Raw genomic sequence first — 24,353 nt, 5'->3', positions numbered from 1 at the left:
CTTCAGTAGCATCCACTTTGGAGGCTGAGAGCTACAGGGCAACGAATGTACACACACACACACACGCACATAACCCTTCTAAACAGTACCAGATAGGGTTTCTTAAGGTTTTAAATGGTGCTATAAAAACAACAACATTAAAACCACACTTTTTTATGGTGTTCTATCTACTATCTGGCGATATAGAACATGTCACGCCTTGGTCATTGTATCTTGTGTTTTTGTTATATGTTTGGGTAGGCCAGGGTGTGACATGGGTTTTGTGTTTCGTATTGGGGTTTGTATTAATTAGAACCTTTATGGAGAATGTCAGCTGTTCTATTAGAGAACCATTGGGCGATTGTACCTGTCTTTGTGTTAAAGATAGGCTGGGTTCCGTTTGTTGTTTTGTACTATCTGGCGATATAGAACACTTTATTATGGTTCTTTATAGAACCTTTATGGAGAATGTTTCACAATCTGAAAGGTTCTGAAAGGTTCTTTGTAGATCCTCCTGGAGAATCACGCAGGTTATTTTTCATTCTGGTCAGCCACATTACAGTACGTTGTTAAAATGTCATAGGTTTTAATTATTTTTCTCATCGACAAGTTGAATCAAGGGGATGCTACCTCTGGAGCAGCTGGGGATCCCCTGAGGAGAGAATTGAGAACCGCTGACTAATTTAGTCAACTGTTCTCATCGACAAGTTGAATCAAGGGGATGCTACCTCTGGAGCAGCTGGGGATCCCCCTGAGGAGAGAATTGAGAACCGCTGACTAATTTAGTCAACTGTTCTCATCGACAAGTTGAATCAAGGGGATGCTACCTCTGGAGCAGCTGGGGATCCCCCGAGGAGAGAATTGAGAACCACTGACTAATTTAGTCAACTGTTCTCATCGACAAGTTGAATCGAGGGGATGCTACCTCTGGAGCAGCTGGGGATCCCCCGAGGAGAGAATTGAGAACCACTGACTAATTTAGTCAACTGTTCTCAATTGACACGTGAGTCTTTCACAAGTCCCCGACACTGGCCGTAGTCTGATAGAAAATGTTAAGGCATAACGCAACACACGATCAACTGGAATGACATTCTCACTCAAAGTTGCACAAAAAAGAGCTGAACCCCCAAAATATTCAAATGAGCCGCCTCCCTTACATTTGAATTATCACTAAAAGAGAGAAGAAGAAAAAAGAATTTTGTGAACTGCAAAGAACCATTGTTGAGCTCACTGGGTTCTATGAGTCATTATGGTTGCATAGCCCTTTCCATAGAACCCTTGAGGAACTCACTATTTATTTTGATTTGTTTTAGGCAGAGGGATTCTTGAATGCAGGGGAAGTATACATTCTCCCATCTATGAAGAACAGTCCATTAGGTCCAGGACTGAGCTACTCCAGACAGACAGTAGGCTTACACACAGATACACACAGATACACACAGATACACACAGATACGTGAGCCAGATGACATCAACCCTCTCTCTCTCTCTCTCTCTCTTTCTCCTCGCTCTTTTTTTCTCTCTCTCACTTGCGTGTGTGTGTGTGTGTGTGTGTGTGTGTGTGTGTGTGTGTGTGTGTGTGTGTGTGTGTGTGTGTGTGTGTGTGTGTGTGTGTGTGTGTGTGTGTGTGTGTGTGTGTGTGTGTGTGTGTGTGTGTGTGTGTGTGTGTGTGTGTGTGTGCTTGGGGGGTGATAGGTTGATAAATGGAAGGGAACAGAGGCATTTTAATTTGGCCTCCAGCACTGTGTGTGAAGTCCCTGGGTGTACAGTATGGGGCTGACAGACAGGGGAGACTGGGGGCTTGTCTTTCTGTAATATTACATATTAATTAACCCAACTGGAAGACTGGAAGGTGCTAACAACATTCGTCTGTCTACTGAAAATGCTATACAATACAGAATGAAATCCTTTGCACCATTAGAACTAGTAAATAAAGCCCAGATCTGAAAGACTTCCTGGATCCCACAACATGTGACGGTCACAGTACCGCCCTCTTCTGAAAGAGACTTCCTGGATCCCACAACATGTGACGGTCACAGTACCGCCCTCTTCTGAAAGAGACTTCCTGGATCCCACAACATGTGACGGTCACAGTACCGCCCTCTTCTGAAAGAGACTTCCTGGATCCCACAACATGTGACGGTCACAGTACCGCCCTCTTCTGAAAGAGACTTCCTGGATCCAACAACATGTGACGGTCACAGTACCGCCCTCTTCTGAAAGACTTCCTGGATCCCACATGTGACGGTCACAGTACCGCCCTCTTCTGAAAGACTTCCTGGATCCCACAACATGTGATCCACACAACCCAGCCCACCCCGGTGCTGCCTGGTGGTTTAAGGGGAATGAAGGGGAACAGTTTCTGGCTTTGTTCTCCCTGCTGCTCAGAGATAAGAACATAATTTGGAAGGAATCGCTGTCTTTGAAGGAATCGCTGTCTTTGAATTAGAGAGAGAGAGAGAGAGAGAGAGAGAGAGAGAGAGAGAGAGAGAGAGAGAGAGAGAGAGAGAGAGAGAGAGAGAGAGAGAGAGATGTAGCAGAGAAAGAGAGCGGGAGATGTAGCAGACAGACAGAGAGATGTAGCAGACATATATGTAGCAGACAGACAGAGAGACGTAGCAGACAGACAGAGATATGTAGCAGACAGACAGAGATATGTAGCAGGTCAGACAGAGAGATGTAGCAGGTCAGACAGAGAGATGTAGCAGATGGGTGGCTAAAGCTCTAACTACCTGTACATATTACCTCAATGACATCGACTAACCGGTGCCCCCTGTATATAACCTCATTACTAACCGGTGCCCCCGCACATTGACTCTGTACCGGTACCCCCTGTATATAGCCTCCACATTGACTCTGTACCGGTACCCCCTGTATATAACCTCCACATTGACTCTGTACCGGTACCCCCTGTATATAGCCTCCACATTGACTCTGTACCGGTACCCCCTGTATATAGCCTCCACATTGACTCTGTACCGGTACCTCCTGTATATAGACTCATTACTAACCAGTACCCCCTGTATATAGACTCATTACTAACCAGTACCCCCTGTATATAGCCTCAATACTAACCAGTACCCCCTGTATATAACCTCAATACTAACCTGTACCCCTGTATATAGACTCATTACTAACCAGTACCCCTGTATATAGCCTCAATACTAACCAGTACCCCCTGTATATAACCTCATTACTAACCAGTACCCCCGCACATTGACTCTCTACCAGAAACCCCTGTTGTAGCCTCATTACTAACCAGTACCCCCTGTATATAACCTCATTACTAACCAGTACCCCCTGTATATAACCTCAATACTCACCTGTACCCCTGCACATTGACTCTCTACCAGAACCCCCTGTATATAACCTCAATACTAACCTGTACCCCCTGTATATAGCCTCAATACTAACCTGTACCCCATGTATATAGCCTCAATACTAACCTGTACCCCTGCACATTGACTCTCTACCAGAACCCCCTGTTGGGGGTAAATATCTTGCTACTGTTATTTCATTGTTGCTCCTTAATTATGTTTTATATTTATTTATTTTTATTTTTTTTCTTAAAACAGCATTGTTAGCATTTAAAAGGGCAAGAAATGCATTTCATGGTAACATGCGAAGGAAAAAGGGACCTTGATAGTATCACTGATATCTAATACGCTTTACGTATCGTCAGAGCTCTGACGAAGGCCGTGGGGTCGATACGTAAAGCTGATTAGATATCAGTGATACTATCAAGAGCAGTGTGCCGCTTCCTTATCCCTTCATCTTGTTCAACTGTTAGTCAGGCACCTGCTAGAAAAGACTGCTCAGACGTGCGAGTGCCTTTTGAATTAGTGGATTACTGTAACACGTGACAAATAAAATGTCATTTGATTTTGAACACTCACAGTAACATTGGATGACACTTATCAGGACACGCCGAACACAACAACCAACTGTTACAGCGTATGGCAGCCAATTTACAGCATGGCAACCAATTTACAGTATGACAACCAATTTACAGCATGACAACCAATTTACAGTATGACAACCAATTTACAGTATGACAACCAATTTACAGTATGACAACCAATTTACAGCATGGCAACCAGTTTACAGTATGGCAAACAATTTACAGCATGGCAGCCAATTTACAGTATGACAACCAATTTACAGTATACAGCCAATTTACAGTATACAGCCAATTTACAGCATGACAGCCAATTTACAGTATACAGCCAATTTACAGCATGACAACCAATTTACAGTATGACAACCAATTTACAGCATGACAGCCAATTTACAGTATGACAACCAATTTACAGCATGACAGCCAATTTACAGTATGGCAACCAACTGTTACAGCGTATGGAAACCAATTTACAGTATGACAACCAATTTACAGTATGGCAACCAGTTTACAGTATGACAACCAACTGTTACACCATATGACAACCAATTTACAGTATGGCAACCAATTCAGAGTATGACAACCAATTTACAGTATGCCAAATAAACAATAACACCGTATGACAACCAACGTCTTCAGTACAACCAGTTCCTCAGTCAAAAAAACATGGTAAAGTTGTTTCCAGAAATAATGATTAGGATGACACAGACTCTCTGCCTGTGTATGCTATATTTCCTTTTTTTTTTAAATGTGTCTACCTCCATGCAGAACTATGTCAGAACCACTACTAAACCAGTGTAAATGACATCTGGAGCCATGGGGAAATGGAAGCCATTTACCCATTGAGTTGAGAGTAGTCTACTGAACGGAAGTGGATTCCTGTATTCAAGGATGCCGGTCAATTTCATTCTGTTTACTGTACCGTTATCATTTATGTCGGGGAAATCAAGGACATTCATCCCACTCAGTCAGGATTCATCATATGATAGTACGAAATGTAAAATTGCGTATGATTTCAATAATGGCTCAGGGAAGGTAGTCATGACTAGTAGGATCATTATCAACCATACTGATCCATTTGATTCACTATCAGGTAAAATGAATGATAGTAGCACGTTATAAACACATATCCTCCAAACATACCCAAGGAACTATGTCATACCCAAACTCATATCAGCGCGGCTCATATTTGAGGCTAAAATGATTATGAAACAACCACAGACAGTGACGGTAAACATTGAAAAGCATGAACCTACGAATGAAAGAAGTAGCAGGCAACAGAGCCCCGAAAATCGACTGGTACAAAAAAAACAGGGACATCTGCGGCGCCACGATCTGTGTGGTTAACAACAATAACAGTATTTGTTTGTACTGGAACGCACAATTTACGCTAACAAAACAGACTGTCGTGTTTACACAGAAGCAATAGTAAAATATAACTGCAAAGTGAATCTGTTCATTTCATCCAGCCTGAGTATGCTAACGGGGTTTGAGCTACCGTTCATTCGTTACTGATGCGCGAACAGCCCTGCTGTCGCGAGCTTGTCAACTTAATTCCTCTTCTATGAATAAGCACGAGGTGATGTGATGTTTCTTACCTTATTCGTATCCCTCACTCCTGAACAAAGGAATTGTTGGACGGCCGAAAGCGGTGAGTGTTTCTGTATTTCGGACAACGTGTGACGCTGAGGGGTGCCGTCCTCCTATGAAGGATTTGTCCGTGGTCCCGATCTCGAGCTGACTTTTCTCCTGCCTGGTGCTGAAGTGGACAGCGCACTAAACAGCAGCAAAGCAGTGCAGTAAAACCACAGCGCTCCTCGTCATCATACTGCACAGCAACCTCTACCGGACGGGAGGGAACGTTGCATCCATGAACAATGCAAAGGACGCTGTCTGTCTGATAAAACAAATAGTCAACAAAAGCCTGGAAGGGTGATATTTGGCGTGAACGATCGGAATGCGCCATCTAGCGTGGCCGTTGAGTATTCAGGCATAATCAGATTCATATCGAATAATTAGTGTGCATGTAAAAACCCACTCTGTCCTTGGTCTGTAGGAAACATATGGCTATGTGCATTCAAGACACTATGTAAAGATAGTACAGACAAGTTAAATAAACATAGATGAGTATTTAATTCACAGTTATAGTAGCCTACGTGGATTGAGAAGCGACCCGTTCAGTTGGCTCTGCCTACATATAATCAGATTCATTTTATTGGGACAACAGAGCACAGAAATGGTAATTTAAAAAATGATTTCAGTGCTATAAAAAACAATCCGTAAAAGTCCATTATCTGAAGTAGGATTATCAGTGCTCGATTTAGGTCAAAGCTATTCGAACACCTTACCGGCACACCTAATGTTTGGGAAATTGCTTGCCAGCTGCTCCCCTCAGCGTCATACGTTGTCAGAAGACCGTCCAACAATTCCCTTATTCAGGAGAGAGGGATACGAAGTTATAAATAACAGACTAGTTAACTTCTTATTTACATTGACGGCCTACCCAGGCCAAACCCGGACAACACTGGGACAATTGTGCGCCGCGTTACGGGGCTCCCAATCACGGCCCGATGTTATACAGCCTGGATTCGAACCAGGAACTGCAGTGACGCCTCTATGCACTGACCGCTGCACCACTCGGGAGCCCATTTAAAACAAAATAGCCTATCGCCTACCCAGATTCACACAACGAGGCGAAACATGTTTATCAAAGCGGGATGAAGGCGGGTTCTGCATTGCATAGTATTTGGAGAAATATAGTATATAGTATTTAATAGTATTTGGAGAAATATAGTATATAGTATTTAATAGTATTTGGAGAAATATAGTATATAGTATTTAATAGTATTTGGAGAAATATAGTATATAGTATTTAATAGTATTTCGAGAAATATAGTATATAGTATTTAATAGTATTTGGAGAAATATAGTATATAGTATTTAATAGTATTTGGAGAAATATAGTATATAGTATTTAATAGTATTTGGAGAAATATAGTATATAGTATTTAATAGTATTTGGAGAAATATAGTATATAGTATTTAATAGTATTTGGAGAAATATAGTATATAGTATTTAATAGTATTTGGAGAAATATAGTATGTAGTATTTAATAGTATTTGGGGAAATATAGTATATAGTATTTAATAGTATTTGGGCAATCATTTCCTGGTTCTATTTTGTTTACGTTTATTTGCCGCTAGTCTGTGAATCTGTGCGTGACATTACAAGTTGTTCTTTAAAGTAAATAAGGTACAAGATTGAGAAGATGTAAAATGTGCCAGCCTGAATGCGCATAATGCCCTGATCAGAAGGGTCAAAAGAGGATTTGTTGAGGTCATGAAAAGTCATGGAAATTACTTTCTTAAATTTTGTTAATATAATATTTGAAGGAACATCTTTAAATATTATCAATCACAACAACAACAAAAATCGTCATATCAGCCATTGTCGGAAATTACCCTTCAGTGCGTGTCTCGTTTGTGTCTCGTTTGTGTCTCGTTTGTGTCTCGTGCGTGTCTTCGTTTGTGTCTCGTGCCTGTCTCGTTTGTGTCTCGTTTGTGTCTCGTGCGTGTCTCGTTTGTGTCTTGTGTGTGTCTTCGTTTGTTTCTCGTGCGTGTCTCGTTTGTGTCTTGTGCATGTCTTCGTTTGTGTCTCGTGCGTGTCTTCGTTTGTGTCTCGTGCGTGTCTTCGTTTGTGTCTTGTGCCTGTCTCGTTTGTGTCTCGTGTGTTTCTCGTGCCTGTCTCGTTTGTGTCTCGTGCCTGTCTTGTGCCTGTCTCGTTTGTGTCTCGTGCCTGTCTCGTGCGTGTTTCGTTTGTGTCTCGTGCCTGTCTCGTGCGTGTCTCGTTTGTGTCTCGTGCCTGTCTCGTGCCTGTCTCGTGTGTGTCTCGTGCCTGTCTCGTGCGTGTCTCGTGCCTGTCTCGTGCGTGTTTCGTGCCTGTCTCGTGCATGTCTCGTGCCTGTCTCGTGCCTGTCTCGTGCCTGTCTCGTGCGTGTCTCGTTTGTGTCTCGTGCGTGTCTCGTTTGTGTCTCATTTGTGTCTCATGCCTGTCTCGTGCCTGTCTCGTGCGTGTCTCGTTTGTGTCTCGTTTGTGTCTCATGCGTGTCTCGTTTGTGTCTCGTGACTGTCTCGTGCCTGTCTCGTGCCTGTCTCGTGTGTGCCAGTGCAAGAGGGCCGTTTCCCAAGAGAGAACTCGACATTTCATCAGCAGGCATAAAATAATGACAGTGAAACAGACTAACTAGGTACCAAATTCCAAACATAACTTGTAGCAGTTATCTCGATAGTTGCCTATAGCTAACTAAGCATTAGTATCGTTGTCGCCATTCCAACGGCGCTGTAGCCTAGACAGTGTACATACATAGGCACCGTTGGAAAACGGGGATGTAATTGCGATAACGTAATAAAATATATATTCTAAGAATAGCCTAATGGAAAAATAACTTTCTGTGCACAAGATCTCCCCTTGAAACATGAATATATGAGCCTAGTATATAAACATGTCTAGTTAGATACCTTGCTCTGAAGTAGCCTACCTTATCCATTTGATCCCTGATTCTTTGAATGAAGGAATACTTTTATAAAGACAAAAACGTATTTGGTTGTATAAAGGTTGCATTGTTTTATGGTGGCAACCATCCTCCAGGTCCTCCAGGATAGAGGATGCAGCTGGCAAGCAATTTCCCTACTGCATGGGGTTTGGCAGACTTTTGTTCAAGGCCCTGGTCTAACCACATCGTAGCCTAAGCATCAGCTGCTCAACAGGAAGGACCTTGATGAGCAGACTTTTCTTCAAGGCCCTGGTCTAACCACATCTTAGCCTAAGCATCAGCTGCTCAACAGGAAGGACCTTGATGAGCAGACTTTTCTTCAAGGCCCTGGTCTAACCACATCGTAGCCTAAGCATCAGCTGCTCAACAGGAAGGACCTTGATGAGCAGACTTTTCTTCAAGGCCCTGGTCTAACCACATCGTAGCCTAAGCATCAGCTGCTCAACAGGAAGGACCTTGATGAGCAGACTTTTCTTCAAGGCCCTGGTCTAACCACATCGTAGTCTAAGCATCAGCTGCTCAACAGGAAGGACCTTGATGAGCAGACTTTTCTTCAAGGCCCTGGTCTAACCACATCTTAGCCTAAGCATCAGCTGCTCAACAGGAAGGACCTTGATTAGCAGACTTGGATGTTCCAGGGTTGGATCAAAAGCCAAGCCTGAACACCCAGGAGCTCTCTAGATGGAGGGTTGACCACATGTTGACATCATGTGACTGACTGTGTAATTCTACTTTGTGTGTGTGGGGGGGGGTTTAAATAGCCCTGATCAAGGGCACAACGGCAGGTGATGGAAGGCCTTCATGGGATCAGACACAGCTGTTTTCCAGTATCAATAGGCTATAATAATAGTCATGAACATTTGGTTAAGTCATGGAAAATGTGTATGAACTCTTTAACAGTGAATTGTCAGAGGTCTCTATAGCATAATGTCAGGTGTGAATTTCAGTGAACACAGTCTAATGGACCAACTTGGAAAAATACAGCTCCTGCACTTCTTTCATCCCAAATCAAGCACTGAGGCCGACAGAGAGGTTATAGCTAAGATAAGGGAAAATTCTAGCTTTGAAATGTTTTGTGCTCATTGGAGTACATTGGTTCATTAGGAGATGGTGAGGTGTTGGGTGTTTTGACGTTGGTCTGGGATAAACCAGAGACAGAGAGAGCGAGTTGGGACAACTTTTAGAATGTTGAATATTGCTCTAATTCTAGACTGTTACGTCATGTAATGTTAGAGATGGAATCCGCAGTAGGAGGCGAATGTACTCTTCCCCCACGGCCGCTCGCTGTTATTGTTTTTTGTTGATGAAGCAGAGTTGGGGAGTCCATCGGGGGGGGGGGGGGGGGGTTCATATGCTGCCGTTCTACTACACATGCGATGATGTCAGAGGGGAAAACATATTTGTAAAAAGTGTTTGTTGTTTGTATTAGGTATGTCCAATGTTATTGTAATATCGCAAATGGCAGTTTCCCTTTTAAGGATTCCTGTTTTAATGGGGAGCAAACATGGCTGCTATAGAATGTTGTAGTGTCATGTACATGCATGATAATGCAGAAAACTCAAAGTCCCATCTCTTTCAATACATGGCTCTGGGATCAACTATCAAGTTCCTCCATGCTGAACCCCCAGTCCTTCTTATATACAGTACCAGTCAAACATTTGAACTTACTAAGGATTTTTATAATATTTTTACTATTTTCTACATTGTAGAATAATAGGGAAGACATCAAAATTATGGATTATCGCATGTGGAATCATGTAGTAAACAAAAAAGTGATAAACAAATCAAAATATGTTATATTTTAGATTCTTCAAAGTAGCCACCCTTTGCCTTGATGACAGCTTTGCACACTCTTGGCATTCTCTCAAACAACTTCACCTTGAATGCTTTTTCAACAGTCTTGAAGGAATTCCCACATATGCTGAGCACTAGTTGGCTGCTTTTACTTCACTCTGCGGTCCAACTCATACCAAACCATCTCAACTGGGTTGAGGTCGGGTGATTGTGGAGGCCAGGTCATCTGATGCAGCACTCCATCACTCTCCTTGGTCATATAGCCCTTACACAGCCTGGAGGTGTGTTACGATACAGAACCACCAGTTCTGTTGAGTCCGTGCCCGGACGTACTCTCTGAACTTCTCCCTCATGTGGTCAAAGCGTTGGCAGGTGACGGACAGCTGCAGCTGAAACACACTGCAGGGTAGCCTAGTGGTTAGAGCGTTGGACTAGTACCCGAAAGGTTGCAAGTTCAAATCCCCGAGCTGACAAGGTAGTTAACCCACTGAACAGGCAGTTAACCCACTGTTCCTAGACCGTCATTGAAAATAAGAATTTGTTCTTAACTGACTTGCCTTGTTAAATAAAGGTAAAATTAAAAAACCTATCCCAACCTTTAAGCCTTTCCCAACCTTTAACCTTTAACGTAACTGCTCAGAATTAATTCCTAAACCTCTCCCTTGACCCTTCCTTAAATGTATTTTTTAAATATAACTAGGCAAGTCAGTTAAGAACACATTTTTATTTACAATGATGGCCTCCCCCGTCCAAACCCGGACAATGCTGGGCCAATTTTGCGCCGCCCTATGGGACTCCCAAATCACAGCCTAATGTGATACAGCCTGGATTCCAACCAGGGTCTGTAGTGACGCCTCTTGCACTGAGATGCAGTGCCTTAGACCGCTGGGCCACTCAGGAACCCTTAAAGAGATGCGAAACCCCCAGCCCGACGCAAGTGTATTTTTGTTTTTACGGAGTAACAGTGTCTCAACTTAATCGTGTTGGGAAAAAAATGTCAAGAATGCTTACCTTTATACATGGCTGAGAGCTCATCGTGGTAACGAGACTCGGCAGACTATCAAAGCCTAGCTTGATGTTGAAACGTCTCTTCTGCTCAGCAGAGATGTGAGTTATCCTCCTGGACTGTGTCTACAACAGACACACATGTCACAGATCAGGAACTGTGTGATTATCTACTGTATTGTATAATATTAACTGTATGGTTCTCTGTAGTTCAGTTAGTAGAGCATGGTCCTCTGTAGTTCAGTTAGTAGAACATGGTCCTCTGCAGTTCAGTTAGTAGAACATGGTCCTCTGTAGTTCAGTTTGTAGAACATGGTCCTCTGTAGTTCAGTTAGTAGAACATGGTCCTCTGTAGTTCAGTTTGTAGAACATGGTCCTCTGTGGTTCAGTTAGTAGAACATGGTCCTCTGTAGTTCAGTTAGTAGAACATGGTCCTCTGTAGTTCAGTTAGTAGAACATGGTTCTCTGCAGTTCAGTTAGTAGAACATGGTCCTCTGTAGTTCAGTTAGTAGAACATGGTCCTCTGTAGTTCAGTTAGTAGAACATGGTCCTCTGTAGTTCATTGGAGGCTCCGAGGAGGAGAGGGAGGACCATCCTCCTCAGTGAATATCATACATATAGAAATAGTGCAACATTTTAAGTATTTTTTAGATAAAACTTTACTAAAAATATTCACGTCATCAAATAATTGATTAACCTTAAGAATAACATATTTTTTTAAATCCCATCAAAATCTGCCAGTTTAAGCTAGAGATATCTGTTTGTTTTTTTGCTACGTCTCAATTCACCGTATCCTCCGATGTCGGCCCTCTTCATCTGCTGGGCTCAATTCACAGTATCCTCCGATGTCGGCCCTCCACATCTGCTGGGCTACGTCTCAATTCACCGTATCCTCCGATGTCGGCCTCCTCATCTGCTGGGCTCAATTCACCGTATCCTCCGATGTCGGCCCTCCTCATCTGCTGTGGAAGGTGGCCGAGTTACAGCGGTGTTTGTCAGACTATGAGACATCCTGAAAATCTGGCTTCTCACGAAAAACATCTGTAGCGTCCGAACGGTTTGGGCCAACAAACTATCATAGCCCCTCTATGGAAACGGCTGTTCTTCGTTTTGCTCTACGACCCCCACAAGTGTCAGGGGACTCATCTGAAGGTAACCCATACAAACAAATGGAACTATGAAAGGGTTAAATATGTGTCCAATATATATATATATATATCCTGAGCTTTCTTATATCTCTTAGATATTGGACAGATCCTTATTTTTTTGCAATTGATGAATCTCTTATTCGATGCATTTCAATGGGCTATAGTAATACATAGGGGGTGGCAGGGTAGCCTAACGGTTAGAGCGTTGGACTAGTAACCGGAAGGTTGCAAGTTCAATCCCCCGAGCTGACAAGGTACAAATTTGTCGTTCTGCCCCTGAACAGGCAGTTAACCCAATGTTCCTAGGCCGTCATTGAAAATAAGAATGTGTTCTTAACTGACTTGCCTAGTTAAATAAAGGTCAAATAAATCAAATGCATGCCTAATTCAATATTTGTGTAATATTCAATGTCAAATAACTAAATGATACATGGTATGACCGTCTTAAAACAATTCCATATGTTAACTTAGTATAAATAATAAGAGCGAGGGAAACAGCGCCCCCTCTGCCTCAGTACGTGTAGCCCATGTATCTGATGCTGTCTGGAACAAAGGAGTATGACATATTGCCGCTGTAGCGTTTGATTGATGCCAGCAAGCATTTGGCCTCCCTTGCTAAAAAAAAAAAAAAAAAAAAATCTAAAATAATTAGCCAATTAGCATTGAGCTGAGCTTTGTTGTTCCTGGTGCAGCAGTTTGGAATTGGCTTCGCACCAATCGAATCACATCCTGATGCAAAACGTCATCATTGTCAGACAAACGTGTTTGTTTCTGGACTGCTTGTGTTGATGTCCTGCAGAAGGTAGCGTGTTAAATCTGCCCTTTCCTAAACCATGGATGGAGATGTGGATTTGGACTTGTGGTTCTGACTCAATTCTCTGTACAGGACCTTGATTATGACAGAGTTTCTGATCTAACCATAAATTAACACGTTGTGCCACTGGCCTGAGATGATTGAAGTTCAATATGTAAGCTAGTAGTCTCATGTTAACTAGCTCTCTAACTTAACTGGTTCATTGTTGCCCATGTGAGGAAGTTAGTCTTGCAAGCATTTTAGCTCGGTAGCCTATGAAAACAAAGAACGTAAAGAGTACTGCATGACAGAGTCAAAGATCGTTTTGCCAACATGAAAGAGAGGAGGATGGCATTGGCATTCAACTAGTCTACAAATAGACTGAGTCAATTATTATGTTTCACGCACACACAAGCACGCACACACACACACACACGCACGCATGCACGCACGCACGCACACACACACACACACACACACACACAAGCACGCACTAACACACAGAGAGGCAGAACATCAGTAGCCATGGACACCTGCTTGATATTTAGCAATATTGATTTGACTAAATTTTTTAAATGATCTTTAAGTTTGTTTTCAGAAAGCACAATGTTCAGGGCCATACATCAACAACACAGGCCCAGAGGAATACCTGACTCAACAACAGACTCAGGGGAATACCTGACTCAACAACATAGACTCAGGGGAATAACTGACTCAACCACACAGACAGAATGCCTGACTCACCAACACAAGCCCAGGGGAATACCTGACTCAACAACACAGACCCAGGGGAATACCTGACTCAACAACACAAGCCCAGGGGAATACCTGACTCAACAACACAGACCCAGGGGAATACCTGACTCAACAACATAGACCCAGGGTAATACCTGACTCAACATCATAGACAGAATACCTGACTCAACACAGGCCCAGGGGAATACCTGACTCAACAAGACAGACCCAGGTGAATACCTGACTCAACAACATAGACCCAGGGGAATACCTGACTCAACAACATAGAACCAGGGGATTACCTGACTCACCAACACAGACCCAGGGGAATACCTGACTCAACAACATAGACTCAGGGGAATACCTGACTCAACAACATAGACCCAGGGTAATACCTGACTCAACAACATAGACAGAAAACCTGACTCAACAACACAGACCCAGGGGAATACCTGACTCAACAACATAGACAGAATACCTGACTCAACAACACAGGCCCAGGGGAATACCTGACTCAACAACACAGACCCAGGGTAATACCTGACTCAACAACATAGACCCAGGGGATTACCTGACTCACCAACACAGACCCAGGGGAATACCTGACTCAACAACATAGACTCAGGGGAATACCTGACTCAACAACATAGACTCAGGGGAATACCTGACTCAACAACATAGACCCAGGGTAATACCTGACTCAACAACATAGACAGAATACCTGACTCAACAACACAGACCCAGGGGAATACCTGTCTCAACAACAAAGACCCGGGGTAATACCTGACTCAACAACATAGACAGAATACCTGACCCAACAACATAGACAGAATACCTGACTCAACAACATAGACAGAATACCTGACTCAACAACACAGACCCAGAGGAATACCTGACTCAACAACATAGACAGAATACCTGACTCAACAACACAGACCCAGGGGAATACCTGACTCAACAACATAGACAGAATACCTGACTCAACAACATAGACAGAATAACTGACTCAACAACATAGACAGAATACCTGACCCAACAACCTAGACAGAATACCTGACTCAACAACATAGACAGAATATCTGACTCAACAACACAGACCCAGAGGAATACCTGACTCAACAACATAGACAGAATACCGGACTCAACAACACAGGCCCAGGGGAATACCTGACTCAACAACACAGGCCCAGGGTAATATCTGACTCAACAACATAGACAGAATACCTGACTCAACAACACAGACAGAATACCTGACTCAACAACACAGACCCAGGGGAATACCTGACTCAACAACACAGGCCCAAGGGAATACCTGACTCAACAACACAGACCCAGGGTAATACCTGACTCAACAACACAGACCCAGGGGAATACCTGACTCAACAACACAGACCCAGGGGAATACCTGACTCAACAACATAGACAGAATACCTGACTCAACAACACACAGAATACCTCACTCAACCCAGACCCAGGGAATACCTGACTCAACAACACAGACCCAGGGGAATACCTGACTCAACAACACAGACCCAGGGGAATACCTGACTCAACAACATAGACAGAATACCTGACTCAACAACACAGGCCCAGGGGAATACCTGACTCAACAACACAGACCCAGGGTAATACCTGACTCAACAACACAGACCCAGGGGAATACCTGTCTCAACAACAAAGACCCGGGGTAATACCTGACTCAACAACATAGACAGAATACCTGACCCAACAACATAGACAGAATACCTGACTCAACAACATAGACAGAATACCTGACTCAACAACACAGACCCAGAGGAATACCTGACTCAACAACATAGACAGAATACCTGACTCAACAACACAGACCCAGGGGAATACCTGACTCAACAACACAGACCCAGGGGAATACCTGACTCAACAACATAGACAGAATACCTGACTCAACAACACAGGCCCAGGGGAATACCTGACTCAACAACACAGACCCAGGGTAATACCTGACTCAACAACACAGACCCAGGGGAATACCTGTCTCAACAACAAAGACCCGGGGTAATACCTGACTCAACAACATAGACAGAATACCTGACTCAACAACACAGACCCAGAGGAATACCTGACTCAACAACATAGACAGAATACCTGACTCAACAACACAGACCCAGGGGAATACCTGACTCAACAACATAGACAGAATAACTGACTCAACAACATAGACAGAATACCTGACCCAACAACCTAGACAGAATACCTGACTCAACAACATAGACAGAATATCTGACTCAACAACACAGACCCAGAGGAATACCTGACTCAACAACATAGACAGAATACCGGACTCAACAACACAGGCCCAGGGGAATACCTGACTCAACAACACAGGCCCAGGGTAATATCTGACTCAACAACATAGACAGAATACCTGACTCAACAACACAGACCCAGGGGAATACCTGACTCAACAACACAGACCCAGGGGAATACCTGACTCAACAACACAGGCCCAAGGGAATACCTGACTCAACAACACAGACCCAGGGTAATACCTGACTCAACAACACAGACCCAGGGGAATACCTGACTCAACAACACAGACCCAGGGGAATACCAGACTCAACAACACAGACTCGGGGGAATACCTGACTCAACAACACAGACCCAGGGTAATTTATGACTCAACAACACAGACCCATGGGAATACCTGACTCAACAACAGACAGAATACCTGACTCAACAACACAGACCCAGGGGAATACCTGACTCAACAACACAGACCCATGGGAATACCTGACTCAACAACATAGACAGAATACCTGACTCAACAACACAGACCCAGGGGAATACCTGACTCAACAACAGACAGAATACCTGACTCAACAACGTAGACTCAGGGGAATACCTGACTCAACAACATAGACTCAGGGGAATAGCTGACTCAAGAACACAGGCCTAGGGGAATACCTGACTCAACAACACAGGCCCAGGGGAATACCTGACTCAGCAACACAGGCCCAGGGGAATACCTGACTCAACAACATAGACTCAGGTGAATACCTGTCTCAACAACACAGACCCAGGGGAATACCTGACTCAACAACACAGACTCAGGGGAATACCTGACTCAACAACACAGACCCAGGGGAATACCTGACTCAACAACACAGGCCCAGGAGAATACCTGACTCAACAACACAGGCCCAGGGGAATACCTGACTCAACAACACAGACTCAGGGGAATACCTGACTCAACAACATAGACAGAATACCTGACTCAACAACACAGACTCGGGGGAATACCTCACTCAACAACACAGACCCAAGGTAATACCTGACTCAACAACACAGACCCAGGGGAATACCTGACTCAACAACACAGACCCAGGGGAATACCTGACTCAACAACATAGACAGAATACCTGACTCAACAACACAGGCCCAGGGGAATACCTGACTCAACAACACAGACCCAGGGTAATACCTGACTCAACAACACAGACCCAGGGGAATACCTGACTCAACAACACAGACCCAGGGGAATACCTGACTCAACAACACAGACCCAGGGGAATACCTGACTCAACAACATAGACAGAATACCTGACTCAACAACACAGACCCAGGGGAATACCTGACTCAACAACACAGACCCATGGGAATACCTGACTCAACAACATAGACAGAATACCTGACTCAACAACACAGACCCAGGGGAATACCTGACTCAACAACACAGACCCAGGGGAATACCTGACTCAACAACACAGACCCAGGGGAATACCTGACTCAAAAACACAGACCCAGGGGAATTACCTGACTCAACATCACAGACCCAGGGGAATACCTGACTCAACAACATAGACAGAATACCTGACTCAACAACACAGACCCAGGGGAATACCTGACTCAACAACACAGACTGAAGATGCATGTAATGCTTACCTGGCTACTGTGATACAGTACATGGTATTCATCTATTCTAGTAACTTTAACACTCTTCACCTGAGAACATAAGGCTAACAGTAAATACACTGAAAAAGAATCATTTATTGTTTCTCTTCCTTAGAATTTAACATCCGTCTACCGGCAAAACATCCGTGGACCAGCACCCCCAGCAACCCCGTACACATTATAATAACTGTATCTGTCCCCTGTGTCGAGCATTCTATGTCTTTAGCAGCAATCATCATCATCATCATTTATGTAAGGCGTTGATACGTTTATCTTCCATGACACCTGTGTTGCATTTGGATTTTTACTCTTAACGATGCACGGATAGTCGAGAGTATTACAGCCAAATTCACAAGATGTGAGGTGAATGTACCTGGGATATCCATGAAGTGGTCCAGATTGGGCTGCAGTGAGGTGATTGATCCAAATTAACCTATTTGTGCAACTACCACACCACATGGTCCACTGTATTTACCCGTGGACAGGTAAACGACCTATCTACCTACCTAGTCTAGTATACTTAAAGGAACTGTCTTCAGATGCCTTGGCCCTGGGCCAACGAGGGCCACAACAGTGAGTGAAGAAAGCTATGCATAGTCCCTCTCAATACACTGTCTATGACATGTAACTGAATCCTTACGAAAGTGAAAATTATTTCGTGACAAAAATAACAGAAAACTCCACTTGCTATTTATCCAACCTGTGGTCATGTGAGAATAATGCACATTGTAAAAAGAGTGCCCCCTGTGGTAGGCAGGAATAAACTACAGACAATTAACACAATTGCATTTTATCGATGGCAATTTGAATGCACAGAGATACCGTGACGAGATCCTGAGGCCCATTGTCGTGCCATTCATCCACCACCATCACCTCATGTTTCAGCATGATAATTCACGGCCCCATATTGCAAGGATCTGTATCCTGGAAGCTGTAAATGTCCCAGTTCTTCCATGACCTGCATACTAACCAGATATGTCACCCATTGAGCATGTTTGGGACAGATTAATGGTACGACAGACAGACAGACAGACAGACAGACAGACAGACAGACAGACAGACAGACAGACAGACAGACAGACAGACAGACAGACAGACAGACAGACAGACAGACAGACAGACAGACAGACAGACAGACAGACAGACAGACAGACAGACAGACAGACAGACAGACAGACAGACAGACAGACAGACAAATGTAATTTCTATCTAAACCAAATCGTTCTCTATAAATTACAGTATCATTCACATGTATTATGACAGTGTAATGTTATAAAGAGACTAAAAATAAAATCACTTTTACAATATAGGTCAGACAAAAATATTTTCCATTACTGATGCAACAAAAAAATATGTTTTGAATTGCTGGTACAATAACAGTAGGTCTATAGTACGTAAAAACACCTTTGACAAACTTGACGGACAGTGTCATAATGATGTACCTGTAGGCCAGTGTCATAATGATGTACCTGTAGGCCAGTGACATAATGATGTACCTGTAGGCCAGTGTCATAATGATGTACCTGTAGGCTAGTGATGTAATGATGTACCTGTAGGCTAGTGTCATAATGATGTACCTGTAGGCTAGTGTCATAATGATGTACCTGTAGGCCAGTGTCATAATGATGTACCTGTAGGCCAGTGTCATAATGATGTACCTGTAGGCCAGTGACATAATGATGTACCTGTAGGCCAGTGATGTAATGATGTACCTGTAGGCCAGTGACATAATGATGTACCTGTAGGCCAGTGTCATAATGATGTACCTGTAGGCCAGTGTCATAATGATGTACCTGTAGGCCAGTGACATAATGATGTACCTGTAGGCCAGTGTCATAATGATGTACCTGTAGGCCAGTGACATAATGATGTACCTGTAGGCCAGTGACATAATGATGTACCTGTAGGCCAGTGACATAATGATGTACCTGTAGGCCAGTGACATAATGATGTACCTGTAGGCCAGTGACATAATGATGTACCTGTAGGCCAGTGACATAATGATGTACCTGTAGGCCAGTGACATAATGATGTACCTGTAGGCCAGTGACATAATGATGTACCTGTAGGCCAGTGACATAATGATGTACCTGTAGGCCAGTGACATAATGATGTACCTGTAGGCCAGTGACATAATGATGTACCTGTAGGCCAGTGTCATAATGATGTACCTGTAGGCCAGTGACATAATGATGTACCTGTAGGCCAGTGTCATAATGATGTACCTGTAGGCCAGTGATGTAATGATGTACCTGTAGGCCAGTGACATAATGATGTACCTGTAGGCCAGTGACATAATGATGTACCTGTAGGCCAGTGTCATAATGATGTACCTGTAGGCCAGTGTCATAATGATGTACCTGTAGGCTAGTGTCATAATGATGTACCTGTAGGCCAGTGACATAATGATGTACCTGTAGGCCAGTGTCATAATGATGTACCTGTAGGCCAGTGTCATAATGATGTACCTGTAGGCCAGTGACATAATGATGTACCTGTAGGCCAGTGTCATAATGATGTACCTGTAGGCCAGTGTCATAATGATGTACCTGTAGGCCAGTGACATAATGATGTACCTGTAGGCCAGTGACATAATGATGTACCTGTAGGCCAGTGACATAATGATGTACCTGTAGGCCAGTGACATAATGATGTACCTGTAGGCCAGTGACATAATGATGTACCTGTAGGCCAGTGACATAATGATGTACCTGTAGGCCAGTGACATAATGATGTACCTGTAGGCCAGTGACATAATGATGTACCTGTAGGCCAGTGACATAATGATGTACCTGTAGGCCAGTGACATAATGATGTACCTGTAGGCCAGTGACATAATGATGTACCTGTAGGCCAGTGACATAATGATGTACCTGTAGGCCAGTGACATAATGATGTACCTGTAGGCCAGTGACATAATGATGTACCTGTAGGCCAGTGACATAATGATGTACCTGTAGGCCAGTGACATAATGATGTACCTGTAGGCCAGTGACATAATGATGTACCTGTAGGCCAGTGACATAATGATGTACCTGTAGGCCAGTGACATAATGATGTACCTGTAGGCCAGTGACATAATGATGTACCTGTAGGCCAGTGACATAATGATGTACCTGTAGGCCAGTGACATAATGATGTACCTGTAGGCCAGTGACATAATGATGTACCTGTAGGCCAGTGACATAATGATGTACCTGTAGGCCAGTGACATAATGATGTACCTGTAGGCCAGTGACATAATGATGTACCTGTAGGCCAGTGACATAATGATGTACCTGTAGGCCAGTGACATAATGATGTACCTGTAGGCCAGTGACATAATGATGTACCTGTAGGCCAGTGACATAATGATGTACCTGTAGGCCAGTGTCATAATGATGTACCTGTAGGCCAGTGACATAATGATGTACCTGTAGGCCAGTGACATAATGATGTACCTGTAGGCCAGTGACATAATGATGTACCTGTAGGCCAGTGACATAATGATGTACCTGTAGGCCAGTGACATAATGATGTACCTGTAGGCCAGTGACATAATGATGTACCTGTAGGCCAGTGACATAATGATGTACCTGTAGGCCAGTGACATAATGATGTACCTGTAGGCCAGTGACATAATGATGTACCTGTAGGCCAGTGACATAATGATGTACCTGTAGGCCAGTGACATAATGATGTACCTGTAGGCCAGTGACATAATGATGTACCTGTAGGCCAGTGACATAATGATGTACCTGTAGGCCAGTGACATAATGATGTACCTGTAGGCCAGTGACATAATGATGTACCTGTAGGCCAGTGACATAATGATGTACCTGTAGGCCAGTGACATAATGATGTACCTGTAGGCCAGTGTCATAATGATGTACCTGTAGGCCAGTGACATAATGAATGATCAACGATTAATTATTGGGAATAATCAAATAAAAAAATGTAAACATAGTTTCAATGTGTTAAGAGAGTTGCTAATATTTTTGCCAAACAGGTTGTTAATTGATATCAGAGAGGAAGAGTTGCGTGTAGGCAGTGAACCACTCGATTGACTACATATCCCAGGCTTTAGTAACAACTTCCGGATCACGAGGGTTGTCGGAAAGCTTAAAACTCGACCGAAATGCTGCAAAAGCAGAACTGTTTGGTTTGTTGTTGTGAACTTGTAGCTAGTTAGAGTTGTTTTAAATGATACATCATCGCTATTGATATCATGGATGCGTTACACAGACATCGTTCTCTTCACAAGGGGACGACTCCACCTTGGAAGGAAACCTACAGGAAGGTAATGTTAGTTATGGAATCTATCAATATCTGCACGGTGGTTTGAGAACAAGTTAACTACAGCGATTTGATAGACTCGAGGCCAAACATTAGGCGTAGTCTGTATCTGAATCTAGCTGAAAACCAGAATTGGAATAACGCTCAAGAAGACTTACGTGGCTCACCGAGTTAATGTCAAAGCTTTAGTTCATGAAGTGTAACTTGTTTTGATTAACTTTTTTTGTTTGTTCCTCAGCGTTGCGTGGACAGGTTGAAGAACAGCCGATCCAGGTTACTGGAGAAGTACCGTCAGATGGGAGATGGTCAACACTGCAGCGCCAAGGGCTCTGTTTTCGTCCAGGAGGTGATGGAGGAAGAGTGGAACGCGCTTCAGTCAGCCAACCGAGGGCTGCCCTCCCTGTGGCGTAACGACGGACTGGAAGAGGTCAGGGTTTGTCAGTTGCATACTAATTACTGTGCATGAGAGGTGATCGTGTAGCTACCTTGACACATGCATACAACTAATCTACAGCTAATTTTACATGAAGGTTATTTTTTTTTGGGGGGGGTGGTTTAAGTAAGGCAGATACTAGACTGCTACTCAGAGATCACCTCATGTCTTCTCTACAGATGTACAGTGTCATGAAGGAGTACGATGAACTGGCAGTGTTTGAAGAAGTCCAACAGGAACTTATGTCACAAGGTAGTTTAATTCCCAAGTGAACCTTGCTTGACTATTAGTACACACACCTGCCCACAGCTACACACAGACAGGAAAACAGGATGAAACCCCTGGGCATAGATGGTTCTCTCTGAATGTTCATGCAACTTGTTCTCTCTCCAGAGCTCTCCATCATTGAGGAATATGAGAAAAGCATGCGGATTGAGGAGCAGTACTTGCATTCAGTTGTGGAAGGGCTGGAAGGGGGAAGGCAAATCATTTGTCCCGTATGTCATTTGTAAGTCTCTCCAAGATGTGACTTGATATGCTATTGCACCTGCTCGGATGTGTCATAGTTAAGACTCTTAAAAACCACGGACTGTGTGACTATCTACATTTCAGACACAACCTTACTGTGAACAGCCATTTTACCTCCTGTCCCTGTGGGCTTTACATCAACACAAGGGTTTGTATGATCTCCTATATTAATTCAAATTGACAAACCCAAATATGCCTTTGTTGTTGGATTAATCAGTTGTGTCGACCACTCTGTTCCTCATGATCACGTTAAGGCACTTTCTAGATAATGTACTACGCTTTTGTGCTGATCTGACCTCTCATCAGTGTCTGGTCATCTCGTCTCCAGCAAAGCAACGTGACCCTAGAGTCTCTGCAGTGTTTGTTGGAGAGGAGGGTAACTGAACACATGGAGGATTGTCTTCAGAACCCGGTCTTCTCCATGGCCTCCAATGCAGATAGCTCCCATAACCTCATGATGAGCTGCAAGGTGACTGACTTGAATACATGCTTGTCCCAAATGGCAAGCTGTTCCCTACATAGTGTACCCCTTTTGACCTGAACTCTATGGGCCCTGGTTAAAAGTAGTGTACTATAAAGGGAGCAGTGCCACTTGGGACACAATTGTCTTTTCTCATACTTACAATCCTCTTCTGTTTGGGAAGTCAGGCCATAATGTTCCACTTACCTAGCATCACTACTGCGCTCCCGACACGTTAAACATTCCTCCGAAGTCATATTTTGCATGTGCTTATATGGTTCAATTTTAGGTGTCAAAGCAATTACCCTTGAATAGTTCTATCATGTTGTTGAATGATCACTGACTGGATCTTGTTTCTGGTTTCAGGCTTGTGATTACCTGTCCATAGTTCTGTGAAACACCTGTCCTACTGGGGGGGGGGGAGCTGATTTTTAACCATCCTGTGTCTGTGGGAGGAATTTTTTTTCTCTGAAATAAAGACTATTTGTACAGTAAGATTGGGCTGTTTTTAGTTGACTGGTATTCAGTGCAAGACTTGCTATACAAGGGCACAATCGTGTGACAAAAGTAGTTAAGGCAGTACATTGGGGCTGGCTAAGGAGATGCCATAGCTCTGATTATAACAGCTGATGTTCCTGTTACCCTGTGGTCTTCCTGGAGGCCTTCCTACCTGAAAAGGTACAGACTTCTTCAACCAGCTCAATGCCTGAAACAAGTATTTTTGATAAGATCACTGGCTTAATTTCTCTTCTGTACTGTTGTCCTCATGTCATGATGTGTCAGCAATAAAATCATGCTTAAACCACTTGTCATTAATACTAA

At 43.5% G+C, this 24,353-nt stretch overlaps 2 protein-coding genes and 1 long non-coding RNA gene across 7 annotated transcripts in view; 1 reads left to right on the top strand and 2 right to left on the bottom strand.

Moving 5' to 3' along the window:
* Positions 1 to 5,624, bottom strand: part of srrm3 (serine/arginine repetitive matrix 3) — a 175,854-nt gene extending 170,230 nt beyond the window's left edge. For all 4 annotated transcript variants that reach the window (XR_006835072.1, XM_046329855.1, XM_046329856.1 and 1 more), the window contains exon 1: positions 5,476 to 5,624. The gene's annotated coding sequence lies outside the window, so the exon portion shown is untranslated. The remainder of the gene's footprint in view (positions 1 to 5,475) is intronic.
* A 4,808-nt stretch (positions 5,625 to 10,432) lies between these two features.
* Positions 10,433 to 22,645, bottom strand: LOC124014672. Of its 2 annotated transcripts, none has more exons than XR_006835070.1 (4): positions 22,269 to 22,645; positions 12,018 to 12,191; positions 11,236 to 11,355; positions 10,433 to 10,623 (listed from the first exon to the last, which is right to left on the bottom strand). It is a non-coding gene; the product is annotated as an uncharacterized LOC124014672 (long non-coding RNA). The 2 variants fall into 2 exon arrangements; XR_006835071.1 differs by having other exon boundaries at positions 12,018 to 12,188.
* rpain (RPA interacting protein) lies at positions 21,927 to 24,337 on the top strand. The gene is made up of 7 exons (XM_046329854.1): positions 21,927 to 22,114; positions 22,349 to 22,537; positions 22,723 to 22,795; positions 22,937 to 23,051; positions 23,156 to 23,219; positions 23,400 to 23,540; positions 23,898 to 24,337. Exons 1-7 carry the CDS (start codon positions 22,043 to 22,045, stop codon positions 23,925 to 23,927), a joined length of 684 nt encoding a protein of 227 aa, XP_046185810.1. The 5' UTR covers positions 21,927 to 22,042; the 3' UTR covers positions 23,928 to 24,337.
* The last annotated feature ends 16 nt before the right edge of the window (positions 24,338 to 24,353 follow it).

The sequence above is a fragment of the Oncorhynchus gorbuscha genome, linkage group LG02, assembly GCF_021184085.1.
Source record: "Oncorhynchus gorbuscha isolate QuinsamMale2020 ecotype Even-year linkage group LG02, OgorEven_v1.0, whole genome shotgun sequence".
In the NCBI taxonomy this organism is placed as follows: domain Eukaryota; kingdom Metazoa; phylum Chordata; class Actinopteri; order Salmoniformes; family Salmonidae; genus Oncorhynchus; species Oncorhynchus gorbuscha.
This window is presented reverse-complemented; position numbering and strand designations above follow the sequence as displayed.

What these genes read in the sequence shown, in the direction of transcription:
- rpain (XM_046329854.1), top strand. Translation starts at nt 22,043, where the DNA reads ATGGATGCGTTACACAGACATCGTTCTCTTCACAAGGGGACGACTCCA. An exon ending in GTAACGACGGACTGGAAGAG is followed by an intron (nt 22,538 to 22,722) that starts GTCAGGGTTTGT and finishes TCTTCTCTACAG; the next exon opens with ATGTACAGTGTCATGAAGGA. An exon ending in ATTTGTCCCGTATGTCATTT is followed by an intron (nt 23,052 to 23,155) that starts GTAAGTCTCTCC and finishes TCTACATTTCAG; the next exon opens with ACACAACCTTACTGTGAACA.